This window comes from Chrysemys picta, chromosome 10 (assembly GCF_011386835.1).
Source record: "Chrysemys picta bellii isolate R12L10 chromosome 10, ASM1138683v2, whole genome shotgun sequence".
Taxonomy (NCBI): domain Eukaryota; kingdom Metazoa; phylum Chordata; order Testudines; family Emydidae; genus Chrysemys; species Chrysemys picta.
The window spans coordinates 24470519-24494968 of record NC_088800.1 but is presented as its reverse complement, the minus strand read 5'-3'; the positions used below and the strand labels follow the sequence as shown (position 1 = coordinate 24494968).

Genomic DNA, 24450 nt, shown 5'->3' with positions numbered 1-24450 from the left:
GTGCCATGAGATTTAAAGTATCTTAGCACCTTCCCAAATACATTAAAATCCTTTGTAAAGATCATAGGCTTGGCCTGTGTCACTATCCCCATCCCCTGACAAAGACATCAGTCAAACCCTCCAACCCAACTGTTCCACCATGCCTTTCAGTGCCACAATGTGTCACTCACTAGGCCAAAGGGAGTTGTCTACACTGAACTTATTTCACCTATAGGAAATCTCAGCCATTTAGACTGTATGTGCAAGTACAGCTGGTTGGGAAACAGAAAAAAATAAACTATGAAAATAACAGATTAGCTCAAAGAGATTAAATCTGAGAGGTCCTTACCTGTCCATAGAGATACAAAGATAAAAGAAGTATCTAAGTCCCAGTTTCAAAAGTGACCCATTTTTAAAGGTATGTAGGCATTACAGTGCCCTGTGTACAATGCTTAACTGATTTAAGAGCCTAAATATCATTTTCAAAAGGGATTCAGGTACTTATTCTAAATCCCATTGACTGTCAATTGGCTTTTGGCTCCAATATTCTCAGAACATAAGAATGACCATACGGGGTCAGACCAATGGTCCATCTAGCCCAGTATCCTGTCTTCCGGCCAATGCCAGGTAATTCAGAGGGAATGAACAGTACAGGCAATTGAGTGATCCATCCCCTGTCATCCACTCCCAGCTTCTGGCAATCAGAGGCTAAGGATACCCAGAGCATGGGGTTGCATCCCTGCCTATATTGGCTAATAGCCATTGATGGACCTATCCTCCATGAAGTTATCTAGTTCTTTTTTGAACCCTGTTATAGCTTTGGCCTTCGCTACATCCCCTGGAAACGAGTTCCACTCGTTGACTATGCATTGTGTGAAGAAGTACTTCCTTTTGTTTGTTTTAAACCTGCTGCCTATTATATTCACTGGGTAACCCTTGTGTTATGAGAAGGAGTAAATAACACTTCCTTATTCACTCTCCACTCCAGTCATGATTTTATAGACCTCTATCATATCTCCTCTTAATTGTCTCTTTTCCAAGATGAAAATTCCTAGTCTTTTTAATCTCTCCTCATTCAAAAGCTGTTCCATGGTGTTAATTATTTTTGTTGCCCTTTTCTAATTCCAATATATCTTTTTTGAGAATGCATGCAGCATTCAACGTGTGTGTGATGGGTTCAACCCCGGGGTGCCACCTGGAATTGGGGTACCATTGAGCCCACCTGACCCACCAGCCTGGGCTCCCTTTACACTGTGCTGCTGTGACAGGTCTTCAAGCCTCCTCCAGCACACATACAGGTAAGGACACACCCAGCTGCAGCTACATACAGATGCTGAGATCAGCTCTGCATGGGAAGGCTTCAGCTAAGGAACTGCCCAGCTACTCAAGGGCACACACCACTCTGGAGGGTAAACCCAGAATTATACCGTCTTGCGCTACACAGAGAATTGTACAATGTAAGTTCATGAAATTCGCCCCTTCCCTGGATGTAGAGAGGAATATACACAGCTTTCTGCCACAAGTTATGACTCCCACACACACTGGTTTTAGACAAAGAAAAAATAAATTTATTAACTACAAAAGATAGATTTTAAATGATAGCAAACAGATTAAAACAGGTTACCTAGCAAATAAACAAAAATGCAATCTAAGTTTAATATAGTAAAGAGATTGAATTTGAGTAGTAAATTCTCACCCTAAATGATGATTTAAGCTGGTTGCAGAGATTCTTAAGGGGCCAGCTGCCCTTGCTTGCAACTTAAAAACCCTACGTATTCCTTTCACAGGCTAGAAACCCCTCTAGCTTGGGTCTAGCACTTCCCCCCAGTCCAGTCCTAGTTCCTCAGGTGTTTTCAAAAGTCTCCTTTGGGCAGGTTGTCAGTGAAGAACCTTAATAATGTCACTCCCCTGCCTTAAATAGTGGGAAAACACTGGTATTCCAAGATGGAGTCCAGTACCAGATGATCTGGTCACAGCCATGACTTGGAGGCTGTTTGTAGCAACCTCAGGAAGGCTCCCCAATGGGAGATTATCATCTTCTTCTAAGACCTATTGCTCTCCCTAATGGCCCTTCCCAGCCAGCTATCTAGACTGACAGTCTTTTGCCTAGTGGACATTCCCCAGGTGTAAACACATTTGTAATGGATACATAGACAATATTCCTAACTTCAGATATTTGCATACAAGTAGGATAATCATATTCAGTAATTTATAACCTTTTCAATGATATCTCACATGCCTTATCTTGCACAAAATACATCATAATTATGCCATACTCATATCATAATAATATTACTATATGGGGTATAGTGTCACAGTATGGGCATACCATGGATCTATGTAGTGGCATTATAATATTTTCTGTCTTTATTATCTATCCCTTTCTTAATATTTTGTTAGCTTTTTTGACTGCCATTGCACATTGAGTGGATGTTTTCAGAGAACTATCCACAACGACTCCAAGATCTCTTTCTTGAGCTAATTTAAACCGCATCATTTTGCTGGGATTAGGTTTTCCAATGTGCATTACTTTGCATTTATCAACATTGAATTTCATCTGCCATTTTGCTACCCAGTCATCTAATTTGGTGAGATCCCTTTATAACTCTTCATAGTCTGCTTTGGACTCAACTATCTTGAGTAGTTTTGTATCATTGGCAAATTTTGCCACCTCTGTGTTTACCCCTTTTTCCAGGTCATTTGTGAAAATGTTGGTCTCAGTACAGATCGCTGGGGGACACCCATGTTTACTTCTCTCCACTCTGAAAACTGCCCATTTATTCCTACCCTTTGTTTTCGGTCATTTAACGTAGAGAATTTTTCTTTGGAATAGTAAAATTATTTTTTCTAGTAGTCCAGTAGTAAAACTACTGTTTCTTAAGAAACAGCGATACATTATGCACAGATGGTTTAACACAGAGAAATAGTTTTAATACTGCAGTAAGAAGCTCTCTCAGAGAACATTCTCTTCTTCCTTCAGGCCTGATTTAGGAAAGTATCTCTTCAATTCACTGGGACTTAAACATGAGATTGAAATTAAGCATGTGCCTAACTACCTGCCTGAGTTGGGGCCTTAACTGTATGGTCCAGGGAGGCAGAGTGGGCTACTGGAAGCCTCCCTCTCAAAATCACTGATGCAGCAGAGCCTGCTGCAATGCACCATGTCTTATCACATGCACCTTCTTTTCACAGGAGTATTTAAATAAAACTCTAACATATTAATATTTGAATGAGATTTGATTTAGATTTTCATACTTTATTTACAGAAAGCAAATAAAACAGGTATTATGAAACTATACATCTTTATGGTTAGTGGAAATGGAGATTCAGCGCTGTATCCTTAACATTTCTTGGTGTGTTATCACAGGGCTCTGATAAATGTGTGGGAGTTATAATATCAAAACATGAGGCGCTTCCATTACAAACTTTTTTCCGCCTTTTTAAAAGCACAATATAAAAAAGTCCTTGGCTCTTGTGTAAAAGGAAACATTCTCAGTATTGACAAAATAGTCAATAACTCCTCAAGGGTGAACAAATAAAAAATGTGAAGTATTTCTTTCACTATATACACCCTTTACGTATTTGGAGGCTTAAAGTTACTGAATCTTGTGTTTTATCAGACAGACCTTAATGCGGTTCAATTCACTCCATTGATTTTTGGAGAGGAAATGTTTTGCTCAAGGGTACTATTGAAAGGTTATCTCACCCAAGGTTTGATATCTAGAGATAAATTCATTTGCTCATAAAACAGGACTCAAACAACATAGCTAGACCTTTCTCATTTCAGAACAACATGGACTCAATGTATTGCTCTCCTTGAACTCAGACAGACGCATGTCAGAATGTATTTGGGTCTGACTGCAGTTTGCTTTCGGATAACGATTTTCTGTGTCTAATCATATATAATATGCATGTTCTTATATGGGATACACTCTACAGCATAGATGTCTTTTCCTAACTGGATAATTTACTCTTTCCAAAGTGGGAATAGTCACTGAAATATCATTTCCAGTCAAACAGGGCAAAGGTATTGTACAAATGATACACAGGGGAATCAATGGTGTACTATATAGGCCTGGGTATTTTTGTAGGTCAGAGGTGTGAACTTAATCATTTTAATATTTATCAAATGGACTGAGCACATTACAGAAAAGAGTGACATCTACAAGGGTTTGTGGTGGTATTTGGAAAATGACAAAGGCTATATTATTTTGTATTGATTTCTAAGAATAGATAGGCCCTTATTCAAAAATTTTCTAGCCGTAACAATATCCTTTTGTAATAACCATTCCAAATTTCCCTTCTCTTGAGATAAATACAAAAAGTGGGCCCCAAGCATGTATCTTAGGGCATGGCTACACTTGCAGATATAGAGCGCTTTGAGTTAAACCAGCCTTCATAGAGCACAGTAGGGAAAGTGCTGTAGTCTGTCCACACTGACAGCTGACAGCGCACTGGCATGGCCACATTAGCAGCTCTTGCAATGGTCACAGTGAGCAGTGCATTGTGGTAGCTACCCCAGCATGCAAGTGGCTGCAACATGCTTTTCAAATGGGGAGGGGGTGGAGTGTGACGGGGAGTGTGTTGTGTCTATATGGGGGAAGAGAGAGTGGGTTTTTGGGGGGCGGAGAGCAGGTCAGCATGCTGTCTTGTAAGTTCAGACAGCAGCAGACCTCCCCCCCCCCACATACACAGCATTCCACAGCAATGGTTGCTTTGTCTCGGAACAGATAAGCATGCCAGCTGTCAAACGGAGCTTTCAAAGGGCATATCCAAAACAATGACAAGAGTGGCCACTTGACTTAAGGGGATTATGGGACATTTCCGGGGGCTGATCAGAGCACTGTAATGCAACACTCGTTCACACTGATGCTGGGGCGCTCCACCGGGGGTGCATCAAACGTTATTCTACTCGCCGAGGTGGAGTACTAGGAGCGCTCTGGCCGTGGAGTCCAGGCGCTCTATGTGCCTTGCCAGTGTGGACGGGTAGTGAGCTAGTGCACCTGTAGCTCCTTTAATGCACTGTAACTCGCAAGTGTGGCCAAACCCTTAGTTGTTAATATATAAATCTAAGGCACAAGAAAGACAACATACCACTTTCAGCAAATGGTTGTAACACTTCTCCCCAGTGAAGTGAAAAACATAAAAATCTCTTGATGGAGCCATTACATTGTTTGAAGAAATATGGGATTTTTTTTCTATTTTCCAATTACAGACCTCATACAGTTCTCAAATCTAATTTCTTCTTCCATAAAGTCATGGACATTTTTACTTCCTTGCCCCATACAAGGAAATAGATTTTTGGATTGACATTTTTACATTCATTTTGAGACTCATCTAGTTAATTATTTTAGTGTTCATAGCCCATCTGTGAGTTTGTTTTTTATACCTTGCTTCCTCCCTTCTTACTCCTTCCCCTACAGATGTAACAGAATTAGGCAGGGTCCTTATATGTAATGGGACTATTTGAATGTCTTCGGCAACTGTTTTCTTTTTGTTCTGTATTTGTTGTATTATTACCTGCCTTATATAAACCAACAAAAAAGAATGAACAAAGGCATTGAGAAATTCCAAGGGGTTGGTCTTACCTGATCCATTAGCTGGGAATAGAGTTCATAGCAGTTGTCAAAAATATACTTGTAGGTAGAGTCTAAGCAAGCTCTGACACAGTCTTTAACCACCATACTGGCTCGAGGTGGACTCTGCAATTCCAGGACCTTATAGAATATTTCATAAAATCAGAAAATAAGAGAATTTCATAAACAGCTGGACTAGAAAAATCTGTACATTATGTGTACTGAGTTATCTGTCCAATGCAGAATTGGGAGCAATAAAATATAATAAAGATCAATACAATATTAAAAAGTACATAGATTTATGCACTGTGGCTTCAGTCCAGAGAAACACTTAAACACATGCTTAACTTTAAGCATAGGAGTAGTCCCACATTGACGCTTACTTCAATAGGATTATTCCCATGAGAAAAGTACAATACATGCTTAAGTGATTGCATGATCTTACCTTTACACCTTTATTCAGGAAAGCAGCTAGGCACATCTTTAAATGTTTTCCCAAATAGGAATGCCCTTTTGAATTAGTGTCTTAGTGCACAAACAGCTACATATTTTTTAAAGCATTTGTTTCTATAAACATTTAGCCTATCCATTAAAATACATATACTTAAGCTGAGTTTCACCTCAATAGTCCATCTTTTTGTTCTGTGTTTGTACAGCACCGAGCCCAATAGAGTCCTAGTCCATTACTGATGCTCATAAGTGTTACTGAAATATTACTCTTGCTACTAATAGGATGTGTCTGTTAACACACTATTAGATTAACAAAAATTGAAAATTTTGATTTGTGTTTTTATATTTTGAGCCAGTTGTAGCAATGTGTATTTTTTCCTTATCATGGGGAAATCTTGCTCACCTTATTCATGATCACCTTGACATTGACTGCTTGTATATCTATGGCAAGTAGGTTTTGGCCTAATGTCATTAGCCTCATTTTGATGTTTGAAATAATAATAGGAAACATTTTTCTTCCTGATGAATACCTTAGATGTCGCAGCTGCTTTTGTTTGATTTTCAGTTTATTCTGTTCACTAAACCTAGCCCTAATCTTACTCCAATGGAGAAGCTTTAAACCTAATTTTAACTGAGTTTAAACAAATGTTAGAGATTGGGGGTTATTTTGCTTTCTCCAGTAGAATGATTTTTATTTTATAATACTGCTAGATACAAAGTGCAAACAGGACAACTGTCATTTGAAAAGTAATACTTTCTCTCCTTGAATTGCTTCTTGTTAATGAACAATGATAAAAAGTCAGAGCACTGACTTGACAGACCAGGTGAGTAATATTTGCAACTGTGTGCTCTTAAAGGTAAAGCATTAATTCAGGTGTAACTTCTGCATCAGAAAAGCAATTTCTGGAGTCCTGCCACCAATGAAAAGGTCTCTTTGCAAAGCAGTTGCTCATAGCATTGAAGAGATGAAAACCCAAAGGCAAAGCGTTTGAGCCATTCAACATCAAAAGTCACTGGATAGTAGAGGATATCTTTGCCTGGCTTTGGAGGCAAGAAAACTACATTGCGTCTACCCTCTGCCAAGCTTAGAAAGATGACAGGAGCAAAGCTAGTTTTAGTGGTGGCAAAAGAGCAAAACTGAACAAGATTATTTTTTTAAATACAGCTGTTACATACAGTACATCCTCAGAATTATGAACTGATCGGTCAACCACACACCTCATTTGGAACTGGAATTATGCAATCAGGCAACAGAGACAAAATAAACAAACACTGTACAATACAGTACTGTGTTAAATTTAAACTACTAAAAAATAAAGGGAAAGTTTAAAAAAAGATTTGACAAGGTAAGGAAACTGTTTCTGCGCTTGTTTCATTTAATTAAGATGGTTAAAAGCAGTGTTTTTTCTCTGCACAGTAGTTTCAAAGCTGTATTAAGTCAATGTTCAGTTGTAAACTTTTTAAAGAACCACCATAACATTTTGTTCAGAGTTATGAACATTTCAGAGTTATGAACAACCTCTATTCATGTTTGTAATTCTGAGGTTCTACTGTATATTCTTAGGAGCTGCAGTTCAATAATATCTCTTCAGTTAAACCAGAGAAAGATAAAGATAGTTTGTAGCACTTCTGCATTCTCTCCCTTTTGCATTCTTTCAGTATAAGATTTCCATTTAACTAGATCTTCAGAAAGCTTAGGGATTTAATTTAAAACTAAGGCAGCTGAAATATATTTAGAGACTATAACCAGTGATGTTCTGTATCTTAAATCAAGTCTCAGTGCAGGATTCATCAAGCTAAGATATCAAGAGCACAACCTAATCATTGGGGTTTGATAGTGGTGATCAAGAGCACCAAATACCGTGTGGCTTTCCTAGAAAATAAATGTGCACTATGTTTCTCTGATGCCAGTAACAGAGATAAAGTGTGGTACCTTCATTCGAAAAAAAGTAATGCTGGTTAGCAGGTCTACTGTTGATTTCAGGTCTTGAAGCCTTTCAGAATTGCTGGCAGGAAAATTATCCTAGTTAATCGGGGAAAAGGAAATAAGTATAAGGTTAAGAGCGAGACCCTTAAAATGTTAAGAAAAAAAAACTTTCAGGAAAACAAAGAAAGCGATAAACACAGTGGGTGGGATTATCAACCACACTTGGTGTTGGTCCATCTACACTCCCATTGAAGTCAATGGTTAAATGCCTAATGACATCAATGGGAGCAGAGTTAGGCCCAAACTGACCATTTTGGGAACTCTTAGGGCCTGTGGTAACAATATGTAAGTTTTAAAATATTGCATTGCCAATTCTAAAAATCTCATAGAAAATACTGCAATGAAAAAGGTTAAAGAAACACTGTTTGTGATTTAAAGGAAACCCTTTTATTTGCTCTCCATCATATATAAATCAGTTCCAGAAACAATGTTAGTAGTTTCATAATAAGCTTAATGAATTGGAATTTATGTGAAATACTAAGAGTTCCCTAGATTAGCAGGCAGATTGATACCCAGGAAACATTTTTGGTGGTCATTTAATGGCCTCATACCATCAAAGGACTACTCAACTATCCTTATAGTCTGATAGGGAGTGGATATCATTCTTCAACACTGAAGGAACCCACAGACAGACACTTATGCTGCATGAAACTTTTGATTTTCTAAACTCTAAAAAACTGCCTCACCAATTGTAATATCACACAATGACCCTCCTTTCTTAGCTGTTAATCTCAAGAAAGATCAGAAAATATGGTTTTATTAAAACACTGACAGGTTTCAGAGTAGCAGCCGTGTTAGTCTGTATCCGCAAAAAGAACAGGAGTACTTGTGGCACCTTAGAGACTAACAAATTTATTAGAGCATAAGCTTTCGTGGACTACAGCCCACTTCAGGACTGGGAATGGCTGAGCCATTACAAACATTGAATCTATCTCCCCTTGTAAGTATCCTCACACTTCTTATCAAACTGTCTGTACTGGGCTAGCTTGATTATCACTTCAAAAGTTTTTTTTTTCTCTTACTTAATTGGCCTCTCAGAGTTGGTAAGACAACTCCCACCTGTTTATGCTCTCTGTATGTGTGTATATATATCTCCTCAATATTTATTCCACTCTGTATGCATCCGAAGAAGTGGGCTGTAGTCCACGAAAGCTTATGCTCTAATAAATTTGTTAGTCTCTAAGGTGCCACAAGTACTCCTGTTCTTTTTATTCAAACACTGATGTCCTAAAATTTGAATTCTAATTCAAGGATTGGTGATAGTGTGAGCATCTTTATTCTTTCAAATTTCATGTCAGACTAGATATTCATGTCTAAAATGGTATAAGCAGATAAAGTGCACTGATATATTTATACTAAACAATGTATGATTTGGTCCCTTAGTAGGATCTGTTATACATACCCTGTATTTAGATAGGTCAATCCTCAGTGAATTGTGCAATTGATCCAGCAGTTTTATGAACTTTTCCCTCTGTACAAAGAAGACATGAACATTTGTACATGAGACACAATGTGGTGCCAAGTTTCTGTAGTTATGTGTGTAAATCTACAGCCCACACATTTATCACAAAGCATACAATCTGCTGCCTTCCATTCTGGATCTGTTTGGAAAGTGTGCAGTTTTCAATTTATTTGTATAAAAGCATTGGTCTGACATAACAGTAAGTATATCAGAAACCGTAAATGTGTTATGCCTTCTGCCATATTTCATGATTCATCTAATATAGCACAAATCTCTGGCATTCATTCACCATCATGCAGCCTTAAAATGCATTAGTGAAGCACAGCAGCCTTTCCCCTAAACTGCTTTCCTTTATCTTAATAACTGATGCGTTGTTAAGTAAATAACTAAAACAAAAATACCTAGGGAAACTGAAAAAATAATGTCAGAAGACTCTGAACAACAACAGTATCAATTCAAATTAAAGTTCACAGGTTTTCAGTGATGGGTGTGTGGCTTGTCAGAAAAGATCAGCTTGTTCTGTTTCTGTATTCAGCTCCTTACAAAACTCTGCTTGCCCCTTTTAAAACTGTAGAGCACATTATTTGTTTGCACAGGGGATTTTTAGCAAGATGTAAAAATACAGAATGGGGGAGGGAGTTGGGGACTCCTATGATTGGTATGGCAGGGAGCCAATGCCCCCTGTTCTCATAGCCCACTTTAACCCTCTTACGAGGCTGGTGGATGGTAAGGTCCAAGCCATGGGTCGGCTGGGGGACCTGGATGGAAACAAAGGGGAGCTGATGGATGCCCCAGAGAATTGATTTGAATAAATATGGATTTGCTTGCACTGACATATTTATCTTTATCTGCCGGGTAGTCCCAGACATCTATATAATAAAGTTGCGGCCTGATTAAAATCCATAACAAGTGTCTCCTGTCCTTCTTGTGGTGTACCCAGACAATGACCCATTAGAGATGGTGGCCTTGTGAAACCTACCTGAGCAATAGCTTTTCCCTTTGAAAATGGAGATTGACTTGTGATTTTGGCATATAAAGGCCCAAGGGTAAAATTTTAGTGCAATGCACACAACTGAGCTGTGTGAGTCCCAGTAATGTTAATGAGAGTTGTATGCCTTTCATGCTTTGTGTTGAAACACTTATACCCCTTATCCAATTGCAAAGAAATATGCAGTTACACCATCCGAATATGTAAAGACTACAGACCATTGGAAGTAGCAAGATCTGATACCCATAAACATATGTTCTGACCTCTATCACACTTCAGAACTATGCAATGATGTGACCATGGTATAACTTGCATGGCAGCGGAGTACTAACCTACACGTAAAGCCTTTGATCTGGCACAGTTCCATTACGTGTTCAACACAAGGGGATGTTTTTGCCATGTTATAAATCTCCACTGAAATACTCAGGCAAATCCATCCCAGATGTAGGCTTGAGGATTTGAATTTGGGATGTTCTTTTTGATGAATGGTGTGCAGCTATCCACTATCATGCAACCTGACCCAGAGGGCTTCAGAAATGAGAAAAATAATCTTATATTTTGCCTATAAGTCAATTGTTTGAAAACAGAGCCCAGAACCTCTATTAGAGATGTTTTAATACTGTCTTTCTACCCATCTGTTGAACTACAAATTGGATTGGTATTTGCGTCAAAGGTAAATTGGCATTAACATCAGAGAGAGGACTTAATCTGCCCCTCCAAGCTGAGGATAAAAAAAAATGTTCTGCTCACTAGCAAAATGGAAATAAAGAACAGAAAATCCATGATGAAATAAACAGCAAAACTTTACATTTCAAAAGCTGGATCAAACATAAAACATCTGATAAAGGGTTTTGTTGAAACAGTAGCGTGCCATTTCAACAAAAGTACAAGAGCCAGAATGTTTTAATAACAAATAGGGCTGTCGATTAATAGCAGTTAATGTATTCAATTAACTCAAAAAAATTAATCACGATTAATCGCAGTTTTAATTGCACTGTTAAACAATAGAATACCAATTGAAATTTATTAAATATTTTGGATGTTTTTCTACATTTTCAAATATGTTGATTTCAATTACAACACAGAATACAAAGTATCCATGGCTCACTTTATATTATTTTTGATTACAAATATTTACACTGTAAAAATGATAAACAAAACAGTATTTTTCAGTTCACCTCATACAAGTACTGCAGTGCAATCTCTTTATCATGAAATTGCAACTTACAAATGTAGATTTTTTGTTTGTTACATAACTGCACTCAAAAACAAAACAATGCAAAACTTTAGAGTCTACAAATCCACTCAGTCCTATTTCTCGTTCAGCCAATCACTAAGACAAACAAGTTTGTTTACATTTACAGCAGAAATGCTGCCCACTTCTTATTTACAATGTCACCAGAAAGTGAGAACAGGAATTCACAAAGGACTTTTGTAGCCAGCATTGCAAGGTATCTACGTGCCAGATATGCTGAACATTCATAGGCCCCTTCATGCTTCAGCCACCATTCCAGAGGACATGCTTTCATGCTGATGACGCTCATTAAAAAAATAACGTGTTAATTAAATTTGTGACTGAACGCAGCACATATTGTTCATTTTAAGAACAAACAAACAAAAAAAACCCACCAAATTTTATTATTTGATAATAATGCCCTTGAAAATCATGCAGAAGTGGAAATATTTTCATTACACTTAGTTTGTTTAACAGTGCAATTAATCACACGATTAATCACAATTAATTATTTTAATCGCACAATTAATCGCGATGAATTTGTTTTAATCGCTAGACAGCCCTAATCACCAGACAGTGCTTCATGCAGCTGCAATTTGTACTTCATTAATATTGTGTTTGATATTTGATTAAATCCCAAATTTAATAAAATAGATGTTAATAAATAATATTTTAGAAATCATTAGTGTGTGTTTGCATTTGGTAATGAATCAGAGGATTATTCCTTAAAAATGGTTAACATACAAATAATAGCAATGCAAACTAAAAAAAATGAAGAATGAATATATTAATTATTCAGGGTCAAATTGTGTTTGTGCCCGTTCTTTGGCTATCTATCATGAGTAGTAGTGTGGGAGTGGAAGCAGGCTCCCCAGAGCTGCTACTCTCCCTTCTTTTGCCAACCTCCCCAGTGTAGCTAGGGGAAGGGAAGTGGAGATTGGAGAAATGAGCAGATCCTTAGTTCTACCACTACCAAAGCACTGGGCAGTACACACTATGCCAGGTATTGACACAGCACAGTTTGCTCCCTCCTTGAAGGTGCTGGGGAACCAGGAGAGTCATGATCTCCCTCCTGGGCTGCTTTGCCACGTCCTGAGAGTAGGTATTACATCATCTCATGATCTCGCCCTTAGTACGCAGAACACTAATTCCTTACTGAGTTTTCAATAACTGAAAACGACCCTTGATAAGCCATCTTTCTTGTCTTGTATAGTGTATGAACCTATTTAAAATCATTCTACCAGGAGTCTAACTTTAAGAGCCATTCCAGTTATACCAAACAGAAATATCATGTTTAACTTCACTTTCCCTATACAGGATTGGCACACTTTGATCATTTGTGTTTTCTAATAGTCCTGTCCTGATGCCATCTACTTCTACAAAAGAGAGGCGTTCAGAAAGAGAGTTCAGTACCGAACCTGAAACAGAAGGTGTAATTTTTAGTTTCTTAGATGAAAGATTTATTGCAAGCACTTTCCCTAATGATGGAGACAAAGGAAAGACACCTACTCTGAGTTCCTATTATATATGTAGAATTATTCCTGTAACTAGTTAGAGGGAAAAATCTTAGTTGGTGTTTCCACTAATGATGGTAACACTCTCATCTGAAAAGATGCTGAATCTTCATTATAATGTTTCTCTATTACTGACTTATGCAAAATTGCAAAAAATGCACATTTTTAAAGACCGTCACTACAAATATTCTTATGCTAATGGCCCTGAAGGTTCTATTCTGATGATTTAGGGCCAGATCCATTGGGTCCAAGTACGTCCAATATCCCATCTGAGGTACTGGTCTATCGATCTTAATATAGAGTTGTGATGAGTTTGTAAGCTTCTCCCTTAAATCAAACCAAAATTCTTCTGATGTGAATTTCATTGAAAATGTCACAAATAATGTGCATGCCAATCTTTATGTATGTAAGAGTTTAAAAAAAGATGTGACCAAAGTACGCAGCATGCTAATATTAACTTATCAAAGAGACCCAGGGCAAAATTTTCAAAAGCACCTAAGTCTCTTTTTCCCAAGTAACTAAGGGCACTGCTACGCTTGGAGCTAGTGTTGTGCAGATATAATCACACTAGCTTTTATTGAGCTGAAGCACCAAAAATTGTAATTTAGCCAAGGTAGCACGGACAGCAGTAAGAAGTGACACAGATTAGCTGCTCAAGTACAAACGCACCTGGCCCCTAGGAGTACGTGCTTGGGGTAGCTAGTCCATGCTGCTACTCGCTGCTGCCCATGCTACTGTGGCTACACCATTATTTTTAGCATGCTAGCCCAATGAGAGCTAGCGTGAATATGTTTACATGAGCTGGGAATCGCAACCCTAGCTCCAAGCGTAGTTACAGCCTTAGACACTTTTGAAAATATCATCATCCCTAATGTCATAGGTTCCATACTACATCAACTCTTAGAAAGTAGATACTGGGAATTCTATCATATTGCCAGGGTGTAGTGAGTCGGTGTGGCTCCCCTCCTGCCCAGAAGAGGGAGCCCACGTGCAGACACCAGAGTGCGTGGAGCCACCACCGCCTGTCCCCGCCCCCCGGAAGTCAAGGGGCGGGACAGGAAGTATAAAGGCCAGCCGCCAGAGCTCAGTCGGCGGCCAGCCACCACAGGGAGCAGACGTGTGGCCGGGAGCTCCCGACCAGGAGACCTCCGAGGCCCGAGCCCTAACTGGCCTGAGCTACCCCGGGCACGCTACGAGGAGGAGCCGCCGGAGCCCGTCCGCTCCCGTCGCTGGGAGGATCCCGGGGAGCCCCCCCCACTAACACCGAGGGCGAGACTGCACCAGAACCCCTCCGCCCCTGCTGCTACCCGGAGGAGCCGCCCGAGTGCCGTTGGCCGGATTTCCTGGCAGAACTACCGGATCTGCCACCAAGCCCTGGCCGCGAGGAGCCCATGCAGATGGACTGGCCCGAGCCCGGTGTGACGAACGAGGTAGGCTCTGAGGGGGATCTCAGAAGTAGCCCGGGGGTAGCCGACCCCGGTCCGGCTGCAAACGAGTGTGAGCCAATGTCAGTGTGTTGCGGTCTGGATACCCCACTGACCAGCAGCGGCAGTAACCGCTGCTAGGGCCCCGGGCTGGAACGCAGTGGAGTGGGTGGGCCTGCGTTCCCCCCTGCCACCCCCGCTCACGGGTGGCAGGCGTCCCCCTCACCCAACGCTCGGCTACAGAAGCCTAGGTGTACCCTACCTATTTGCTTGCTCGCTCAGCCCCTGCAAACAAGGGCCTGAGCTTTAACTGTGTTTTGCCCCGCCCTGATCCAGGGCCTGGGCTCCTGAACTGTTTATCCGCTCAGCCCCTGCAAATAAGGGTCTGAGCTTTAACTGTGTCTGCCCCGCCCTGATCCCGGGCCTGGGCTCCTGAACTGTTTATCCGCTCAGCCCCTGCAAATAAGGGCCTGAGCTTGAACTGTGTTTGCCCGCTCTGATCCAGGGCCTGGGTTCTTTAACTGTTTGCCCGCCCAGCCCCCGCACCTACGGGCCTGGGCTAGAACGGTGCGGGCCCCGCCCTGATCTAGGGCCTGGGCTCCCTAGCTAGCCGTCGGTTTTGCTCCGTCCCTGCACCGGAGGGCCGGAACTGCTGAAATAACTGTCTATCTATCCCAACTGTAGTGAGTCGGTGTGGCTCCCCTCCCGCCGGAAGGGTCAAGCCCGGCAAGGACCTATTACACAGGGTAAAGAAATTATACTTACACCAAAGTTGGTAGCAGCAAAACGATCTGAGGCAGACACATTAGTTGTAGCTGTAGTGTGAGCATAAAAAGCATTTATGTTGGCCAACAAGGTACTCATCACTGCTGGAACTCCAGAACACATGTATTTAGAAGATAGACATGAAAAGTGCCTAAAATTCAAACAGAGATTACTATTAAAATATTAGAAGTATGCTATACAGATACATTCCAAGCGTTCTATGGCCAGCTTCTGCTTTCATTTCCACTGGTGTAAATTCCAAGTAACATCATCAACTCCAATGGCGGCTCTTGGGACTTACACTGGCATACATGAGATCAGAATCTAGCTCTGATCTATACTGCTGCTATGGGTTGTACACTGGTGATTCAAAACTGAATACAGCTAGAAATGTTAACTTGTTGTATCAATTCTAAAATAAAATGTGATTTTATATATAGTATTATATTTGACTGTATTAAAAGAAAAATGTTTATCAAATATAAAATGTGTTATCACAGAAGGCTACAATGGGTCTACACCACCCAGGTTAGTTTCAGGTTCAAAGAGTTTGGGTGGTAGGTATAAAGAGAATGAAATTTTTCTAAAGTATTACTAAGGCTTATTTTTTAGGCTATTTTATTACCGAGAAGTGGGACTTCCAAAAGTCCTGGACACTAGAAATCTTTCCATCTTGCTTTACACTCAAAAGAAACCAAAGAGCATCAATACTGGTCGTACACCAGGCAATAAAATAGTGAATATCTGACTTCCACTCAGGTGAGAGTGCAAAACCAGAATAAATGGTGTTCTTCTAGAATCAATATTGAGTGCTAATCAGTCTGTTACATAGGACAACTACATATAATTAGATGAAATTCTGACTATTGATAAACTAATGAGAACACAATGTCAGCTGTAAGGTCACAGAACATTTAAAAAACATAGTATAAGTCATAAAGAAGTATTAATACACAAGGTAAAAATGATGAGGAGTTCAATTTCAACACTTCTGAATTTAAAACAAAGTTGATGTTATTGTTGGTACACACTTTTTCTGTTTCATTTGAATGAAAAAAAGAAAAAGACTTTGAAAATACAAAATACTGTAGATTGTACAGAAAAAAGAATGTAATACAAGCACTGAATGCTTAATTTTGTATAGGTGAACTTAAGCCAAATATCCTAATTCATGCCATTGCTAATGTCATCTTCCACTTACACTGTTTGTCCATATCTCCTCCCTCACTTCAATCCTGTCACTGGATTCTTGTCTATAAAACACATTAAATCCTGCTACATTTCCACAACTCCCTACTTAATTTCACCCAGCCTACATCCAGGGCCGGCTCCAGGCACCAGCTGAGCAAGCTGGTGCTTGGGGCAGCAGATTGTTTGAGGCGGCATTCTGCCCAAGCCTAGGGCGGCACGGCCCCCTTTTTTTGTTGTTCTTGTTCCACTCCGGCTGCCCTGTAGGGGGCGGCGGCGCGGAGAACCAGAGCGACCTGCAGGGCAGTCCTTTTCCTTCCTTCCCCGCCGACCGGAGTGGAGCCCTCGTGGCAGGCGGCAGGAGGCCACGTGGCAGCGCCCCTGCTGTAGACCTGGCCATCCCCTTCTCTCTCTCTCCCGCCTGCTCCCTCCCGCCCCCCCTCCATCCCCAGCCGGTCTCCCTGCACCCGTGCTCCGGCCATGCCGCAGGTTGTATTTTTTTTTTTTTTGCTTTGCCATTCTGGCCGCACCTTTTTTTTTTTTTTTTTTGCTTGAGCCGGCCCTGCCTACATCACTGCTTTTATATCTTCCAACTCTCCTATTCACCACCTGTGGTGCTCCCAATCCCTTTTCTGAACTGCTCCCTCCATCTGCTTGTGACTGACTGTCATGTCCTGATCGGTCCCAACAGCTGCAGCTGCTCAAACCCCCTGCTGGAGAGACAAAAATGACTCTGTCCGGGTCCACGATACCATTCCTGGCATCATAACCTGGCCTTCAATAACACAGATTCCTATGATCTCTTGGAACAGTTTGTCTCTTCATGTCAGCCAAGCACCATCTCTCCCTGTCTTAAAAGCTACTTTTTCCAGGCAGAGGTATAATTTCAGGGGGGATGCTAAGAGAGGAAAATAGGACTCTCTTGCCTCCCGCTTCCTTCCTAACTCTCAGACTGGTGTGGAGAGGTCCTCAGCACCAAAGCCAAAAGTGCTCCTGTCAGCTGCAGCGGGCAGCCAGCCCTCAACCCCTCTGCTGTGTGAGAACAGCTCTCAGAAATAAAAACTCCACTCAACACCTCCATGCTCAGTCAGCAAGGGGAACGAGAAGAGCCTAGAGGAGAGCTTCCTTTTCTTCTTTCCTCCCAACAAGCTGCCCCGTCATATCCTGCATCATGTTTGGTGGAGGAGGAAGAGAAAGAGAGAAGACACATAGCTGTCCCACTTCCTTCTGCGGGGAAGGAAAATAAGTACTCTCTGTGATGGAGGAGAGGCTCCCTCACTGGGGACACAAAAGAACCCCTGGCATAGTGTGTTCAGAGGCTGAGACACAGGGAGCCTGTGGCATGGTGGGCAATTAGGAGACTATAGGAGGGGTTCAGGAGGAGGATAGAGTACCTGTGATTGAAGGATCCAGGGGGGACAGAGAAGAGTGGAGGAGAAAGCAAGTACCCTTCAGGGAGGTGCTTACAAGGGTGCCGTCATGTTGCCAAAAACTCTTTTGAGTTGATTGCCAGTCTCTCAACACAAGGTGTTTTTCTTGGAGCCCCAACTTCTGGAGTGATGTGATTACATGACAATCTTAGCTTTCATTAAGAAAAGCTAACTTTATAGCCCTTGAAAAGCTCAAAAACACGAACCCAAAGGGCTCAAAAATTGAGTATTTTTAAATTTTCATTATTTTTAAGCTAATCTCATGATTTTTGTGGGCCTGAGGCATGATTACTGAATACTTGGTTTGGCACTGGTGTTACCCAGTTTTTATCCAGGAAAACTCAAACCTCAGGAATTGGCCCTTAGTAAATTCTTTGTGAACACTACACAAATTATTATTAATAATTAAAGCAAAAATGCCTGCCAAACTGCCGTGAGGAAGACCTCAGTGGTGAGGCAGTAAGAGGCATGGTTGGTGATACACCAGTTTAAACCTGCACCAATCACTATCTGCTTCATGAACACATCAGGGAATAAGAGAAGATAGAAACCTGCAGCTCCAACAAGGTAGACACTTGGATGAAGAGACTGTTCCCATTACCATCTTTTGCTACCTCCACATTACAAGTCTCAGGCATCAAGAGTCAGGAATCCAGGATCAGGAGTCAGATTTAAGTATATCTGATCTCTGATTCTGGATCTCTTTTACATATGTGTTACATGTGTAACAGGGACAGACTCTGGTCATCGGGGGGCAGGATCGAACCTGAGACTTCTGGAGCTTAGTGCATGAGCCTCTACCGCATGAGCTAAAAGCCAACTGGCTATTAGCTAAGGCATGTAGAGCAAATTCATTAATCTCTCTAAGTGGTCTCGGTGCCACTAGATGGGACAGAACACCACACCCATGCACCTCCAGACACAGCTCTTCCCCACTAGCCTTAATCAGTCAGGAAGGACATTAGTCAGTGCTACAGACATTTGAGCTTGAATCAATGACTTGTATCCCATTGATCTCAGAGCAAGATCATCACAAATGGAGTCAGAATAGATTCCAGTGTATTCCCAAATGCTCCAACCACCAGTAAATGCTCCAACCATATGTCTTGTCCTTATTTTAGTTTAAAACATTTTAGGTCTTTTTCTAAAAGAATATAACATGAGAGACATAATCAACTGACCCTTGTAATTGAAATGCAATTGGCTGGAAAAAATTATTATACTGCAATTTTCTAACTCCCTATAGCAACTCATTCAAGACAAGTAACCTTATAGTTTTGTTTTAAAATCACGACTTCCGAGAAATAAACAAGTCATTAATTTGTGCAGCCACAAAAGTCTTCAAAAATACCTAACCTTCTATTTAGTTTTTGTTATTTTAAAATATGTTGTGGACTTCTTAATAGCTAAGAACACAGAGGATTCAGGCACCGTGCAGGGTTAGTGTGCACTGGTTGTGGGGATAAATCCATCCCTCACTCCCAACCATGAGCCAGGTTGTGGGGCTGGACAGTTGGTGCAGCCCCCTGGAGCAGATGCTATGGGACTCCTGTTTAGACCTGAGTGAATAACTGATTTTTCAGGTCGCTGCAGTTCAAATAAAAAAAACTGAATTTGGTCAAACCAAAACTGACATTTTTCAAGATTTTTGGTGAAGCAAAAAAGTCAGAAAAATTTTGTTTAGATTTTGTGCATTTTCAACTCTTAATAAAAGTAAAATAAATGAAGGGCTAGATATTTACAAGTGCCCTTGTGAATCTAGACCCCAATTTTTAATTTTTTTTTTTGGCTGACACGATTCAGTGTATGTGTCCAATTCGTTAATAGTCATCCCAAAACTGCATTTTTGATTTATATACTAATGGTCTGAAAAATTTCACCGACCTCTGCTCAGATTCAAGTGATTCTGGGGTCCCTTCCCTTGCCTGGCCCCATTGTGACCTTCCATATTTGACTGTGGAAAGTTGGGGTAAAGACCCTTTCCCAGGGCTCCAGGGTTTCTCCACCACTCCAATGCACTCTCTATGCAGGATTTAAGTGGCATAGAGATCCTTGAGCTGAAGTGCATTAACAAATGGTGTACATTAATGCTTAGTGATTATATCATGCTTTTTATGTTGATAGCTTTGCAAACATTTACCAACATCTCTGTGAGGCAGACCATTAAGTCCTGTTAGTCTCATTTTACAGATAGAGAAAGAGAATCAGAGAAAGCAGTGAATGACATGGCCTGGGTTTAAAAATCAGCACTTCCTTGCTATCTGGCTCATGATCATGTTGCTAGTCAAAGTTTATTTTCATTAATGCCAGAGTATTTCAGCAACCTTTTAAGGTTAAAACACAAATATGAGCAAATCATCATCCAGATACTCATTTATTATTCGGGTGTTCTAATTACCTGGCCCAATTGCTTTGTATGAAATTGCAATGTTGACCTGGGATGATTTTCATCAGCATTTTCAAGTAACCTTCAAGGTTAATAGAAAACACCACTGATCGATTCACCAAGTGCATTTTGAGATTAGTGTTTAAAATTTCAACAGGCATTAATCAGCATATATAGGGATAATCAACACAATCTTTTTTCAATAATTAGATGAAACATCCAATTTATTATACTTAAAATTCCACTGCTGATCTAATATTATTTCCATACAAACTTTGCAGTTAATGGAAAACACCAAAGATCCTTCTAGTCTGTTTCTTGGTTACTTTTAGTCAAGCTCTCATGTCATACAGCAATTTCACAGCTACTGTGTACAATTTTACAAGTTTTACTGTAAAATCTAACACTCCCCCAGTTTGTTCTATTCAGTTAAATTGTGAGATATTAACTTTGCACTAATGGTGTCCTTTTTTATGCTGCTCATGATCTTTGAGAGTTTAAATGGTGCAAAATAAAACCATGAGTATTGAAAATCAGAAATTGTGTGCTAAATGTGTTTCTCTCAGCCAAAAGCAATATTTACTACTAAGACCCTGAGTATTCAATTTTCATTTTGAGTAGCAGTTATTCATATCAATAGTAACATTGACTTCAATTGGACTATCCTTGTGAGTCAGTGCTACCCAGAGTTGAGTAAAGGTTCGAGAATTGGGTTCTTTGCTTTTGTCAGTTGGTTTCAATCATTCTGAATCACAAAATAGTTTAAAATGATGACAGCTTATTCGGTAAATACATTCTAATGTTTAATCAATTAGAGATTTATTTTTCATTTTTAAATCCCCTTTATAATAAAAGTGAAGCTAAAGAATTATGCCAATTTAAAATCAATGGGATTTAGGTTCCTTCATACCCAAGTCCCTTTTTAAAATGAGACATAGGGGTTGGAATGCTGAGTGGATCAATGCCTAAATATCTTTAAAAATCTGGTCTAACGCTTGAAAACCTGAATTAAACTGGTCATCAACATATTGATCATAACCTTCCTAAGGCCTGAGCTCAAGTATTTTGTATGCGATATTTATAATATGACTATCTGAGAAATGTAATACTCATACAAGTAGGTTAAAAAACTCCAACTCTGTTTACTCAGCAGTATGGTAGTTACTTGGTATTAGGAGTCCAAAAGAATGAAAATGGGTTTAAGCAGTGAAAAAGGAGGAAATGGAACACATGCACCAACTAAAGTAATTCATGAAACTAATCCTGGAACGTGTTCTAAAAATGTCAATGTGCAAATATAACTACCAGTAGTTCCTTAGCAGGTTGCCTTATGGACTTTGATTTTAATGCTGTAGGTATTAAAGTCTGGCACTAACCTTAACAATATTATGGCAATGGTATTTACACAAAGACAAACTTCTTAAAGATTTGTCCTCACTCTTCAAAAAATAAAAATAAAAATAAATGTGTGTTAAAAAATAAAGTGCAGCAGGTCTTTGAACAATATCAGCAATACATTAGGCACAAGCACTGCATACATCAGTTTGTCTTTCTCCATCTATTGTTCTACTGAACAAACATTTTGCTAGTGCAAGGAATTTTTGCTAGACAGTTTTTTCTAGATAGGAATATTCTGAGTTTATCAGTTGCTGAACTGACAAGGGCTCCAGTGCTCTATATCATAACTAATGGAGTTTTCTTATATACCAAGACAGAAAAAAAGAGTGCAATTATAAAATATAAAAAATGGGAACATGAATGCATGTTTTGCATATGTTCCAGGCCATTAAAAATAAGTGGCTGTTCATCTTAATAAAAAAAACCTTTCAATATTCCAACAGTACAGAGCCATCATCATCTTTCAAAACAAATGCAATAATTAAAAATAATTAAAAAAAAAATCTATCCTTGGAGGTGCATTTTTGGTTCTCCCCGACATTGGAGAGAGCCTACATTTGCTCAAGGAGCAGAATTTTCCCCAATGTCATTCTTTGGTTTAATTACCTGGGATACTACAATATGATTGACAGCAGGTAGCCAGAATGAGTTACTGCACTCGCCTTTCGTTTCTAGAGACCTTGATTCAAGGTAGAGCTGTACAAACAAATCCTACTATTTTTACATATGAACCTTTTCATAGTTTTGTTTCAAGCTGTTGCACAATTATTCTGTCAAATTGCTAGTTTCACATCAGTAACAGAAATTTCTCATGATTTTGATGGGAAGTAACATTGATCTGAAAAAAACTGATTTTTTTCTTTTAAATTTTGCATATGCAGTTGGAAATAGGCAGATTTTTGAGAGAAAATGGGCTAACAATAAAATTTCACTTTTGTGAGAGAAATTGAGCAATTAAAAAAAATCTGAAAACCTCCATTTTCGAAGTTTTTGAATTTTGTTTCAGTTTCTTTGCTCACTTCTAATTAACCTCTAGCCTTAGGGTCACAAATGAAAATGACATTTATTATCTCATTCTGCATCCCATTTTTTCACAACAAAAGACCCACTCTAGGTTAGATTGAGACTATATGACCAGCCCTGAGAAAGGGCTAGGCGTTACTGCACTCCCTGGAGCAGCCTGGGCTAGAGATTGTGACTCAATCATACTCTCTCTCCTGGCTCCCCAAGGAGGGAGTAAATTGTACTGGAAGTAGGTTCAGTGCAGTTCTTTGGCACAGTTATTCTGGCCAGTGCATTGGGGGTAGTGTGAAGGCTCTGTCCCATTGCCACCATGTTCAGCCCACCCGCACAGAAGGGGGTTCATAGTGGCTCTGAAGGGCCTGCTTCCCTTTCCACACTGTTACCCACAATGTAGGTAACACAGGCAGGGGATTAAGGGAATGTCAAAAAAGCCAGGCCACAATTTGGCACTTAAACATTTAATATAAATGGTGGTGCCTGCTCAAGAAATGCCCATGATGTTGAAGATCCATACCAGGGAGCTTGGTTTAAATCAGTTCCTTTAGTTCTTCATTTTCAAGAGCAATATATTCATTCACCAATGTTAAAAAGGAAGAAATTGCAATAAGGAGTTCAAGACTTAGAAATCATTATACTTTTATTATAATGAAAATGTTACTTTCACTCTAAAATGGCTATTCATTTAACAATACATGGACAACGATTTTAGAAATAGGAATCCAAAGAGCTAAGAGTTTGGTTTTTGGAATGGAATACATTTAAATTGTTCTTAGCACTTCATAGATTGTAAATTGCAAAATTTGCTGCAATTCTCCATGGGCAACTGTTTAGCAGAATTACTTTTAACCTACAATTCAGTCATAATATTTTATCTAATATTTATTCTCTGCTGTCATATTGTTTTTATTTTCTGACACAGATTAACTCCATCCTAGATGTTTAAAGCACATGCTATTGTAAACTTTAGGTACATCTAGCTTTGCTCAGCAGGAGTTGATAATAAATTTTCATAAATATACTATCCTATGTTAAGTAAAAAAAATCTAAAAAGATATTCTACAGTCATATCTTTTGGATGGCATAAAGCATTAATCAAATTATAGAACTATAAAATCTGGTTATTACATTTTTTATAGGAGGAAAGAGATTATCAGACAAGACAAGTTCTGGTTACTACTAGACATACCGATCCAGCTCCTCTCATTTAGAGATCATTGATACAATTCCATATACGTCACTGGAGATATACTAACATAAGAGAATTAGGACTTGAGCCTGCAAACACTTATGGGACTGCTTGTAAGTATGAAGTTGAAGGGTCAGTGCCACATTCAAGAGCCTCAGTCCTTGACTCTGGCTTAGCAGTACATTGTGTGAATCTGAGAGGGGGCAAGGAGGACAAAGGTGGCTTTACTTTGCCTTTCAGCTCCCCAGTTCCTAAAACCAGCTTTGGGCTGGTTAAGCTGCCTGTGAAAGTTAGAGCACCCTCAGTGCTGCTCTAACTTGCAGCAGCTGGCAATGTTCCTCAAAATGCCCATTCTGACAGCTGTGGATTGCCAGAAAGCAGCAGTGCTCTAGCCACTCTCCTTCCTCTTGCAAGCGACACATGATTTAGGCCAATTTTATGATCTCCTTTTTGCAGCTGG

At 39.8% G+C, this 24450-nt stretch overlaps 1 protein-coding gene across 1 annotated transcript in view; it reads right to left on the bottom strand.

Annotated features, from left to right (window-relative positions):
* UNC13C (unc-13 homolog C) overlaps nt 1–24450 on the bottom strand; it is a 402369-nt gene that overhangs the window by 188232 nt on the left and 189687 nt on the right. The window contains exons 13-16 of the mRNA XM_065558178.1: nt 15380–15530; nt 9395–9463; nt 7939–8028; nt 5568–5696 (exon numbers count right to left, since the gene is read on the bottom strand). Of these exons, the coding sequence (XP_065414250.1) occupies nt 5568–5696; nt 7939–8028; nt 9395–9463; nt 15380–15530 (439 nt within the window). The remainder of the gene's footprint in view (nt 1–5567; nt 5697–7938; nt 8029–9394; nt 9464–15379; nt 15531–24450) is intronic.